Raw genomic sequence first — 12328 nt, forward strand, 5'->3', positions numbered from 1 at the left:
AAACTGTTATTATTTACCCGTAGGTATAACCTTACTATAAAGAAATAAATACCATGTGGCTTTTTGGAAAATGAAACAAAAATAAACTCGTCGTATAGATAAATTGATGTATGAAAAATGTTTATCACTAAGTTGTTTAAATATCATAATATAAAAGAATTTAAAATTATTTAGATTTGAGTCATAAAAATAAAATATTAACAGAAATATTGCATGACACTGTAAATAGACAGACAAATTTGCTTAAATCTGACTGTTTTTTATTTCCTTTCAGATTTAATAAACATAGTTAATATGGAAATTGGTATTGAAAGTTTGTTAGATGTTGCCTTAGGAGGACCTGAAATTGGGCCCCTTAATATGTCGGTTCTACATGGATTATTACGAGAAGTTTTTCAAAAATTAAATCTTTTAAATGAAACTTTATTAATTAGTGAAAATGATTCAGACTTTAGTGAATCATTTAACTTTATTAAAAGTAAGTTTGATGCAAATAAAAATCGACCAAGAACTCCACGAGGTAGTTTCAAACTAGGAAGATCAAAAGTCTCTGTAATTGTTAGTGATTATTTTCGCAATCCATTAGGAAATGCAAATCTCTCTGAAAACAATAACAATACCACATCATTAGCTTCAGCAGATGTAGAAGATAGAATTAGGTAATATTGTTTTAGTGTGAATAATCCTAATACAAATTAAAACTTGTTAAGCTATTAACTTATATTATAGATACTTAGAATCACAATTAAAAGGATTAAAAGCATTTCCCTCTGTTAATGAACTACGAGAATGGGCAAGAGATAAAAAAAATCCAGACACAATTGTTACTGATTTATGGCATTTTGTCAGTCTAAATCATAGAATGGATGGGGTAGAAGAAGGAATGGGAAAGGTAAATACTTTTACTTTGAAAATAGGTATTGTTTACAAGAAATTTTTTGAATGATAATGATTATAGAAATAATGAGTTATAAATAGATCAAGTGGTGAAAAATAGAAAAATAAAAAAAAGTGGTAAAAATAGATCAAATGTGAAAAAATTAAAGAATTGTTTTGTCTTATCAGTCAAATTTTCAATCTGTTTAAATCACTTATATGAAATGCATTAAATAATTAAGGTTCATCCATAAAGTAAATAACCTTGTTCCTAGGGAGTAGGGAAAGAAGACTATTGTGTAAGAAGAAATTGGGTGTTTAAGAAATGCTACATAACAAAAAAAAAAAAGAATTAATTTGAGTTCATTTTTTTATGGTATCTAACAAAAACGCAAATAATAAAAAAAAAATTCTGGTATTTTATATCTGGAACAAGTTGACCATTGATCATTTTTCTATATGATGTTTAAATAAATTTTATAGTAATTAGCTGGAAACTATTTTTTTTATACAATATTATGGCAAAAGAATTAAAAAATCATTTTATTAAAAATTTGATTAATTACTAATCAAAAAACTGAAACTATTTTGTTTTAAATGCCAAAAATCATTCAACAATCCCTAAATTGACCAAACCAAGATATATCTTGTTTTCTACTAGAATGCAGTGTATGCTAAGTTTGCATTTGAGTATTTTTGCAATACACTGAAAAATTGGTGTGCGTCTCACCACAACAGCTAATTTGGATTTATTGTTTTGATTGATTGGTAATATAAACCGCTGTTATAGTTAATTTTAAAAATTACAAAAATTTAAATTAAAATTATGAAAATTTAACTCCCCATTATGCCATATAATGGAGTTATGTATATATAAACTTCCAAGTTATAAAAACTTTTTTAGGTCTTTTCACTATAAAAATGACAAATTTGCTTTGAAATCAAAAAACCAAAACTTAGCTTCCTATATACTTTTTTACTTTTTATGTTATAAATAGTCTGGTACAACAAGTTAAATCTAGTATTGATAAATAAAGTATTGATAACCACAGTAATGGTTTGCAGATTTGTCTAGTTAATAAATGGATAAAATTGGTTGAAGTGTAAAATAATGTAATACTGCAAATGTAAAACAATCACTTAAATTTGTGAAAGTATGTTTTTTATTTCAATTACTAATAATGACTTAATTAAGTTTACTGAATATAAAAGAATTGTGTACAAATATATTTGAACAGAAAATGAAACTTTTAATAAAAGAAGGCACTATGAAAACTAATCATCAAATGATAAGAAAAGAAATTTATTTTTGTGTCTATTTTTATTGAATACTATATAATTTATCTTGCCCCTCTTGTTTAAAAGGTTTTCTCTTTTTTAGAATAATATTTTGAAATTTATATTTAAGCGAAATTTATAATTTTTTAACCCATGGTTATATGGTTGACAATATTTTCCACTCTTTGTTTGATAGTTTTTTTTTTAATTTTGTACTTCATGACTGATGAATGTTGTCAAGTAAAATATGCATCTTACTTTAAGTTTTATGACAAAAATATTTTGCTACATTCTAAGTATAAAAGGCTCTAGTGTTGATGGTGAATCCAGGGTAGTAGGGTATTTACTTTCAGGTGGTGGATCTAGGGTGAAGTAAAGTAACTGCTAAAAAAACAAAAGGCAGCTCATAGTTTTTGTTTAAGAAATGGAAATGCTGAAGTTATAAATTGGGTGCATGAAGATGGTAATGGAAATCATTCCAAATAAGAATTTCAATGAAATCGTAAAGCCTTTTGTCACTTTAGATTAGCTCTTAAGTTTGCCGTGGATAGATGATATTTTTCAATGATGAATATTCATCTTTTTTTTTGAGCAGGGGACATGATTTTTTGAAAATGGTAATATACTTTAATTATAATGATGTCTTTGACATTAAGGTTTCTTATGTAAGACTTCAAAAATTAAAAAGCCACAAAATGACTATTAAGGTAATTTAGTAAATACATTTTTGGTTGACTAACAAGGTCATATCATTAAAAGATATCGTTAGTCAAACAAAAACTTGTTTATAATAATATAATATCTTTATAATAATATAATATAAAATTTATAAAAGAATTCTTCTTTTCATTCAAAATTACTTGTTAAAGTAATTTTCAATGGAAAGAATTCTTCTATTAGTAGCACTAAGTGGATTAGTATTGAGTTCTATTCTTACCACAAAAAATCTTATTGGATCCTATCATTTTTTCATTCTTCTTAATAATCATAAGACAGCTGTGGAGAACTATTTATAAAAAATTTGCTGACAATGAAAACATTCGACTAGTAAACAAAAGCTTATGCTAGTACTAAGAATATTTTTAGAATGTTTCTTTACCACTCCTATTAGAAAAATTTCCACCTTCAATATTTTTATTTAAGTTTTTAAGTTTTTTTAAAGTTTAATTTTAGCCTAAATGATAGATGAATATGGATGCTTACTGACATTGATCAATCAATTCTATTAGTCACTAGTTCTACTATTTGCTACAAAGTGCTACTGGTTACAGGAAGTAATGTTTATTAATTTTTAGAAATCTTTCATACCAACTATGAGTTTATCAAGACCGCCATAATCCCCTTCCCCCTGTCACTCTCACAATTTCTTATTTTTATTTGTTATTAACAAAGAAACTGTGTAGCATCTCAAAACAGAAAAACCTTAAGAATAAATCAACCTTAAAAATTAAAAAATATAAACTCATTATTAGAAACAAATTCTTTCAGTGTAATCTTTGAAAATCATAAGCTTAGTTGAAAATGAGCTTTTTCAGTTACTTCAAAAGCCTAATATTTAGAAGTTTATTAATTTAAAAAAAAAAGTTCTACCTTTTATTATAATACCCTGTTCTTAAGATCTGGACAAAAATTCCTACCCACCCTTTTGTTCCCACCCCATCTTGTATTAGGCACCTGAGAGTACTTGTACATTTATTTAGATGACTTTCTGCGCAACATCACATCTTTTTGTAAATAACATGAACACGTATACTTGTATGCAGAAAACATTCAAACTTTATAAGAATATATTCATAAGTTTATATAAAAACACACAACAAGTGTTTTTTGCATTTCTTTTCATTAAATTTCAAGTAGTTCTTCTGCAAATTTTAAATTCAGATTGCTCTCGTAAAAAATAAACAATAAAATTCTTATAAGTTTTGTAAATTTTGTTTTTTGAAATTCTTTTAAACTTAATTAAATAACATCATAAGTGAAATATTTTATTCTGTAAAATTGCTAATTGTTACCACGAGTAGTGACAAATCATAAGAAAATGTTAGGAAAGTTTACAGCATATTCAAAAGACCTAGTTTTGGAAAAACTATACCATTATAAAAAATTTTAGTAATTAAAAAAAAGACAAATTAAAACTATTACCCTCCTTTAAATATATTAAAATTTTTAACCTGTAAAAATGCTTTTCTATAAATTACCTTCTAGAAAAGCAAATTGCTAGGCATTCTGTGAAATTCAGAGAATTAAATAATTTTTGCAAAAGTCAAGGAATTTTGATTGATTTCAACGGAAAATTAGAAAATTTTTGTGTCAGGGAAAGTTCATGGAAAATGAACATAAAAATTTGCTGGCCACCCTGGTAATATATATTCAAATTAATTAACTACACCCACATTATAATGAACATTATTATATTAAACACGGATTTATCTAATAAATTGAGTGCTCCACACAGTCATAAATAATGGGAACGTTTTAAACATCAATTTCTTCTATTCACTTGTGTACGAACATTAGAAAGCTGTCTAGATTACTTTGCCTCCAGATAATTATACTCTTATGTAAAAGCTATGATTTTTAATGTTGCCCTTATTGCCCTTTAATATTAAATCCTACATGTAGTCAATCAATTGTAGTAAATTAAAACTCAAACTGGTATAGAAAACTTTATTCAGCAAGTTAATACAGTCAAATTACAAGATACAGTCAAATTATTTTAGATAAAAGAAACACAATAGTTATCAAATAACAGTAGTAAGCAATAGGAATCAGCACACTCTGGAAGCAAGTATATAGCCACTAGGTTTAAGGTTCTGATAAAAGTTCATTTTGATATAGAAAACTGTCTGATGCACAACCACTCCAGCCAGCTGATAATAAACTTTGCTTCAGCAAACTAATTGCTGTTTTTTAGTTTTCAAATCTTTTTGAGTAACTAGCTACACAACAACTTCTTTTTGTTAAAAAATTAAACAGTGAATAAATTTCCTAACAGAACATACAAGTATCACATGTTTTTACTAGAAAAATTTTGAATATTAATTTTTTCTGCCTACAAGTATGTGCATTCATCTTTTTTTAAAAACAAGAATGTAAACAATCGCAAGTCATTTATAGTTTAAACTGATCACTAAGTGAACTAAATCATCTACTAACTTTTAATGAGACAGAATTTTGTTTCTTATTTTTTTTTTATTTTATTGGTAATTTTTTTATAGTTTTTAACTGATTTTATTTTATCTAAATTAATAATAATGCCGAATAAATAATAATACTAAGACAGATTTTCCAGTAGGCTATGTTTATATTTCAAAGTTAAAGAGTTGAGAGAGGTGAATAACATTAAAAAAGATGTTTTACTTCATTTTGTAAACAAAAATAGAATGTAAAAATTTTAGAATTTTTGCATATTGCCAAGTTGTAAACTTTTGGTAAATTCATTTAACTTTAGAATAATAGTATTTGTTTCTAATTTTTATTAAAAATATTATTCAAATATTATTAAACTTATTGTGCAAATTTAAAAAAAAACAGTTACAATGCAAAACTAAAGCATCAATAAACTTACCTATTTTTTAAAAAAAATAGGTTTAGTGATGCTATTCATTTAATTCTTTTTCTCTTTAATTCCTTTGAGAATTAAATTCTATATAAAAAATTCATTTCGATTTTAAATCAAATAAAAAACTTTTTAATTTTATTTAAAAATAAGTCGTAGAGTAAAAATAAAGTTTTCAAAAGAGGCAGAAAGTTTTCAATATATCAAATATCATGTCCAGTTTTTGAAAGCTTCAGAAAGAGGCAGAAAGTTTTCGAAAGCTTCAGAAAGAGGCAGAAAGCTGTTGAAAAAGTTGTAAAAGAATACAAGAACAAATGTACACTGGAAGAGTGTGGCTTCGATAAAGTTAAACACAAAAAAAGGCGTCTAATAACTATACGTCTGACCAAGTAGTCAAGATACAGGTTTACAGCTTTATTTTTTTATTCACAATCATATATTTTTAATTTCATTCCAAAATATAAAAATAATTCTTTTTTAGAGGGACCATGCTACCAACAGCGTTGACGAACCGTTGAGTCCAAGAAAGCCATCTTCCCCTTCAAATTTTGCAACGGTCACTGAACAAGATGATGATTGGGTGAATTTGGGACGCATTCTTATTTTATGAAGTTACTGCAGATATTAAAAACATACAAAGGATCCGAAATCAAGAAAAAATGGAATCAAGAGAGATCGAGAAAAAACTCTGTCAGAGTCAAGAAAAAATCAGAGTTCAAAATCGATAACATTTTGTTATAAATTAAAAAATTAAACTATCTAGTTCATAATTAAACATTGTTCTTTGTATTTTTTTTAATTTGGATATTTCGATGTATAATTCATTATGAATCTTTAAAAAATTTATATTTTTATATTTCTTAGTACTTAAATATTTTTTTTATCACAACTTTTTAATGAATAAGTTTTATCTAATAAATGGGTTTCTAGCCGGCATTGGTTAAGAAGAAGGCGTGAGCTTTCAGTTTAATGCCCTTCCACTGTGCTTAAATATGGTACCCAATTTCATCATCCACCTACAGCTGTCCACCTACAGCTGTCCATCCTACATCCACCTACAGCTGTCCATAGTTTTACCTGTAATATCTTCACTGTCTTTACCAAATGCTTTTAATTTTTCCATATCAAAATGTTTAATGTTTCGGCAGAACCAGGAGATGGCAATTTTACCATTCCTAAACAATACGTTTTGTTGTGGTGAACATTTAAATTGTAGTATCTTTTACCTTATGTATTGTTACACCATTCATCACCTGTTATTCCAAAGTTTTCTCCTTTTGCTTTCAATGCAGCCAATTCAGTGATCATTAGATGTTTGGTTTCAGCATGAACTATCCTAATTTTTTCTGAAATTGTGGACACTGACTTGGGCAAATTATGCCCATAATTTTCAAAAAGCATTCTTACTGTTTCAGATTGAGTTATGGACATAATCAAATATCCGTCAAAAGCTGTCAACTTGGTAAGAAGATGGTCTGGAACTGGATGGTTTTAAATCTATTTTCTTGCAACTTTTGACTTGTCCAGTTAGGTTGTTTGTGCTGCATCCTGAACAAGCAATTCTTTTATGACATTTTTTGCAATCTCCGTATTATTCATCATTTACCACAACTTTATCAAAATAATTCCAGGCTTCCGAAACCATTTTCCTCTATGAAAAAAAAAATTATCAATTTAATTATGACCTCAGATATTTGTTTTAATTTTATTTTAATTGTGATAAGTTATCACATTTTAATTAATAATTAAGTTATTTAATCTAATAAGTAAGTATACTTTAACATTAATTATTATCACTTGTTATCACTGATAACATTTTGTTACACAATTTTGACACAATGCAGTGGGCCAGATTTAAGACTTATGGTGGACAAAATTATTTTGATCGTACGATATACGACACTACTTGTACAAAATAAAAATATTACATGTTTAAAACTTACCTCGTTCTTTTACGACCAGTTTTTGTCTATATTTTAAATAATTAACTTGACTAAATATTTTTTTTTGTAAACTATTGAATAGTTAAAATATATTAACTAATATCACATATGCATAATATTTTAAAAGTTGCTGTTTAATATATATCTTTGCTTAAAAATTAAAAAATTCTTTTTTGACAAAAATAAGATATTTTATTATGCATTACGTTTTATTATACAGAAAATAGTTTTTGTGGATTTAATAAGATACTATTATTAAAAAGGTTTCATTATATTCAAAAGACTTTTTGAAATAGTAAAAGTACAAGTATGTTTTATTATATGGTTTTGAATATAATAAGCTTTTTTTTTGAGGATTTTTCCACAACCACCACCTGCATTACTAATTGCTTTGGGATGTAAATTAGTGTTGTTATTGAACAAAGAGAACACTTACATTTGAAAAAAACTAGAACTATAGTAAAAACTGCTTAGAAATAAAATAAGAATTTAATTATTTTACCAGTAAAAAACTGATATTTTCTAAAAACTTTGTTGAAGTTTCGTCGAAGTTTCTTGGTTTCTCTCGAACTCCGAAACTCCAAAAAAATGAGAAAAAAAACGAAAAAAGAGAGTTTTTGAGCTTTTAAACTAAAGCTGCAAAAGCTTTTGTTTCTTTTCCCTGCTCTATTTTTGGTCAAAAGTATAGTTCTGGCCCTGGATTTCAGTCTTTCCTCTTGATGTGTAATGGCAGAATAAAAGATAATTGGGAAAAGCTAGGTGAAAAGATTAAAACATTGTAATATTCAACACAGAAATCACTATGTTGTCTGGAAATCAGCCTTTGAAGCCTTGAAAAATCAGAATAGGACTAATTGAGAACTTAAAAAGTCAAGAAGAAATGAGGCATTTAATTGGTATGAAATTTTACTTTCTCCTACACTCTCTATTTAGCTTCGAGAAGTCTAAGTTTTTGAGGTGTGTCAGCAGTTTATGTTCATAAAATAATTTTACTGTTGCTTGGAATATTAATCTAGATTTATTCTTTATTTCAATATTTGTGTAGGTTCATCAAACATGCTGGGCGAGTATGATAATAGTAATTTATTAGCCACCCTTGAACTATTGAGGAAACACAATAAGAAAATATAGTTCCATCTAGAAGAAGTTTCTCGACACCAAAAACAAGTAACAAGAATGCAAGCGCACTATTTGAGCTGGAGAACTCAAAATGAGTTCATTATGGCATGTGGTGAAACTGCGTTTGTTGCTTTTATCAAAGAGGTCCACACAGCTACATATTTTTTCATTATTGTTGATGGAACTCCGGACGTGCCTCATACGGAATAAATTACTTTTGTTCTTTGATTTGTCCTCCTCGGATCTGACAACCAATGGATAGTAAAAGAGTGTTTTCTGAAGGTAAAAAATCTAAAGAAAAAAAGAGTTCTGACATTACGAAGATGGTTATAGACGTTTTGGATCAAAGCCGAATTGATTTAAAGAACTGTAGGGGCCAGTGCTATGATAACAGGACTAATATGTCTGGTGTATACAAAGGAGTGCAGACCATCATTCTCTAGAAAATCTTCAAACTTTGATCATGCCTTGCAGTGGGTATAATCTCAATCTAGCTGGCGTTCATACTGCAGAATCTTCTACTGTTGTCAAGAACTATTTCAGCAACATCCAATCATTGTACAACCTTTTTAGTAGTAGTCCCATGTGCTGGAAAATTTTGACTGAAGCAGCTAGGCAGTCCCTTCACCAAATAAAAGGAGTGCGCACATAGAGTCTGTCCGGCCATTTCTTTTGATCTGCATTTTGCTTCGCATTTTTAACACAATCTTGGTTTCAGTGGCTGAAGGAGAGCGCTCTTTCAGTAAGCTTGCTCTTATTAAATCCAAATTGCGATGAACAATGACTGAAGAATGCCTTACTTAACTTTTATTGACTTCAATTAAAAATGACCCTGCCAAGACTTTATAATACGAAGATGTTATCTCTAGTTTTGCAAAGAAGAAAGCCTGCAAAGTGAAATTAGTGTGATCTGACGAAATATATAATTTCATTCATTTTAAATTGTATTTGTATTTTCTTTTTATCATATATAACCAAGTTCAATTATAGAGTGGTTATGTGCAGTGATAGTTGATACAAAAATAATTATTGTTTTCATTAAAGTGATAGTAGACATACGGACAATTAACAGTGAAATTTATGCTTAATTTAATATACCCATGAATCCAAAGTTTGGGGCACCTAACAAAAATTGACCCTGGGCACCACTAAGTCTCTGTGCGAGTCTTCTACAAGAATATTAGGCACAGTACTTAGTAAGAACTGAGAATTGTTTATATAAAATAAGATATAATGTATAACATGTAATATAAGATAAGCAATTTTAGGATTTAATTTAAACAGAAAAAACAGCTAACAACCTAAAACTTAAAACTTTTTTGTAATCATAAATTAAGCCCATAAAGTGTTTTTGCTTAAGGCCCAATATCCCTAAGTCTGTCACTGATAATATATTGATATATAAATATAATCTAATTATTGTTTTTATTTAGTTAAGCGAGCTGGTGGATAAATTAATTCCAGAGTTAAAAATGAATTTTGAAGATCTAAGAAAAATTAAAGGACAGGTAAATTTTAAAATTCTTAGTAGTTTTTATGCCTTCATTGGTTTTTTCTTTTCTTATATTATTTATTAACAATTTTATATAATAATTCTGAATTTTTTCCAATTATAGGTAAATCTATAAAATTTAGAAAATCTAAATGATCAAATTCAAAATACATGAAGTTTTTAAAAAGAAATTTAGGTAGTTTGCATGCCAGTAGAACTATTAACTATGAATTACAAAAAGTAATGAATTGATAAGTTAAAAATCAAAGAAAAACTTATAAAGATGCTAATGCTTTAGAAAGTGGTTTTAAAAGCACCTTTATCAAATTTAAACTATATAAAAAAAAAAAGACTGAAAATAATAGAATGTGCTTTAGGCCTTGCTCTATTTAATAAAAAAATTAAACAATGTTGCAAAATTATGTTTAATATTTAAAAACATTAACTATTTGGTAAAAAATTTCACCAAATGTGTGATGATTTCTCTTTTTTTTTCAGATACGCTTGATTTTTATTTAATTTAATCAAAATACAATTTTTAAGACAAAAAAAACAGAAACTAACCTTTCCCTGTCTTTTCCCAAGTTACTGGAATTGGTGTAAAAATGATATTAGAGCAAATTGATCATTAACATCAAAGATGTTAATGATCAATTTGCTCATTAACATCTTTGAGGTTATTAAGTTATAATGTAGAACTATATTATTACCAGCAGCATCACAAGTAATTGAAGCCTTTACTCGATGTCTTGCATATATAAAAACATTTTTTTTTCAAACATAAGAATCCTCAGACCTCCAATACTGGATGTTATCTTCTTCCTTGAATGACCTGGCTTTTGTTTTTTGACCATAAAATTAAAACTTTTCTTGTGAGTTTATATTGTTAATTTATGATAATGACTTTAGTGAGTTTTTCATGAAGTCATAATTTTCACTTCTATTTCTATTGAAAGCTTCATATATAGCAGTTTTGTTTTAGTATCAATTTTGCCAACAGCTTTTTTCTTTCTGTTGATTTGCGCAGAACATTTTTTTGTTTTGATGGAACTTTTTAATCCTTTTGAAAAGCACGCATCATAGTTTTTACACTAAAGAAATGTCAAAAGTTTGAGTCAGTTATGAAGATTTCAATTTTGTTCAGGTATTGAGACCTTTCTTTGAAACTCCTTTATAAATGGTTTCATAAGTAGTTTATATTTAAAATGACAATTTAGTGTTTCAGCTATTATTACTAGAAATAATGTTTGGTGTCATGTTGTCTCAAGATTAACTTATATCTCACTGATTGTTTGATTAACTGTTGCCTCTGTAGTGTTACCTTTAGGCATTTTTCTTCTTACTGATATAAAACATTTTATGATGTCTGCTTATGTTGGTAAAATATTTATCTTGATCTATGAAATGATGCAGTGGTTATAGTTCTGGCTCAGATTCAGGAGTTCAGAGGTTCGACGCCAACTCTAGGCTAATAAATGACATTGGTAAGGAAGGAGGCGTGAACTTCCTAATTAAATGCTCTTCACAGTGCTATGTGATAAAATTGTGAGGACTTCTGGGAACACCTTAATAACCACAAAAAAAAAGTATACTTTTTGCACAACCAGGCTAGATGAATTCAAAAAAAAAAGATTCACTTTACCCTTTTGTCATTACAGGGTTGCCACTCAACCTGGAAAACCTGGAAATAGCATGAATCCCAGGGAAAACCTGGAAAACTCAGGGAATTTTTTTTTTCTTTTAAATCAGGGAATACTCAGGGAAATTTTTTTTCCCATTTTTGTAAAATAGTTATTTATCAAATTATTTACAATAGTTTAAACTAGTTAAAATTCATAATGTATATTATTAGTAAGTTTTTATATAATTGTACAATTTATTTTAAATTTGGTTTGGTTTAATCTCACAATGATGTTTATAACATTTTTACTTTTCAAAAGTGTTGCCACACTTTTAAAAAAATAAAATAAAAAATATTATCTCAAAATAACTTCATAAAAGTATTGAAATAAAAAATCTAGAAAGTGACATCCTTTTCTGATAACCTTCCTTTCCCTTGTA

At 27.5% G+C, this 12328-nt stretch overlaps 1 protein-coding gene across 1 annotated transcript in view; it reads left to right on the forward strand.

Moving 5' to 3' along the window:
• The first annotated feature begins 246 nt into the window (after positions 1–246).
• Positions 247–12328, forward strand: part of LOC100206884 (uncharacterized) — a 58014-nt gene continuing 45932 nt past the window's right edge. Inside the window, exons 1-3 of the mRNA XM_065804078.1 lie at positions 247–659; positions 730–892; positions 10209–10283. Of these exons, the coding sequence (XP_065660150.1) occupies positions 295–659; positions 730–892; positions 10209–10283 (603 nt within the window). The 5' untranslated portion in view covers positions 247–294. The remainder of the gene's footprint in view (positions 660–729; positions 893–10208; positions 10284–12328) is intronic.

Source organism: Hydra vulgaris, chromosome 08 (genome assembly GCF_038396675.1).
Source record: "Hydra vulgaris chromosome 08, alternate assembly HydraT2T_AEP".
NCBI classification, from domain to species: Eukaryota; Metazoa; Cnidaria; class Hydrozoa; order Anthoathecata; family Hydridae; genus Hydra; species Hydra vulgaris.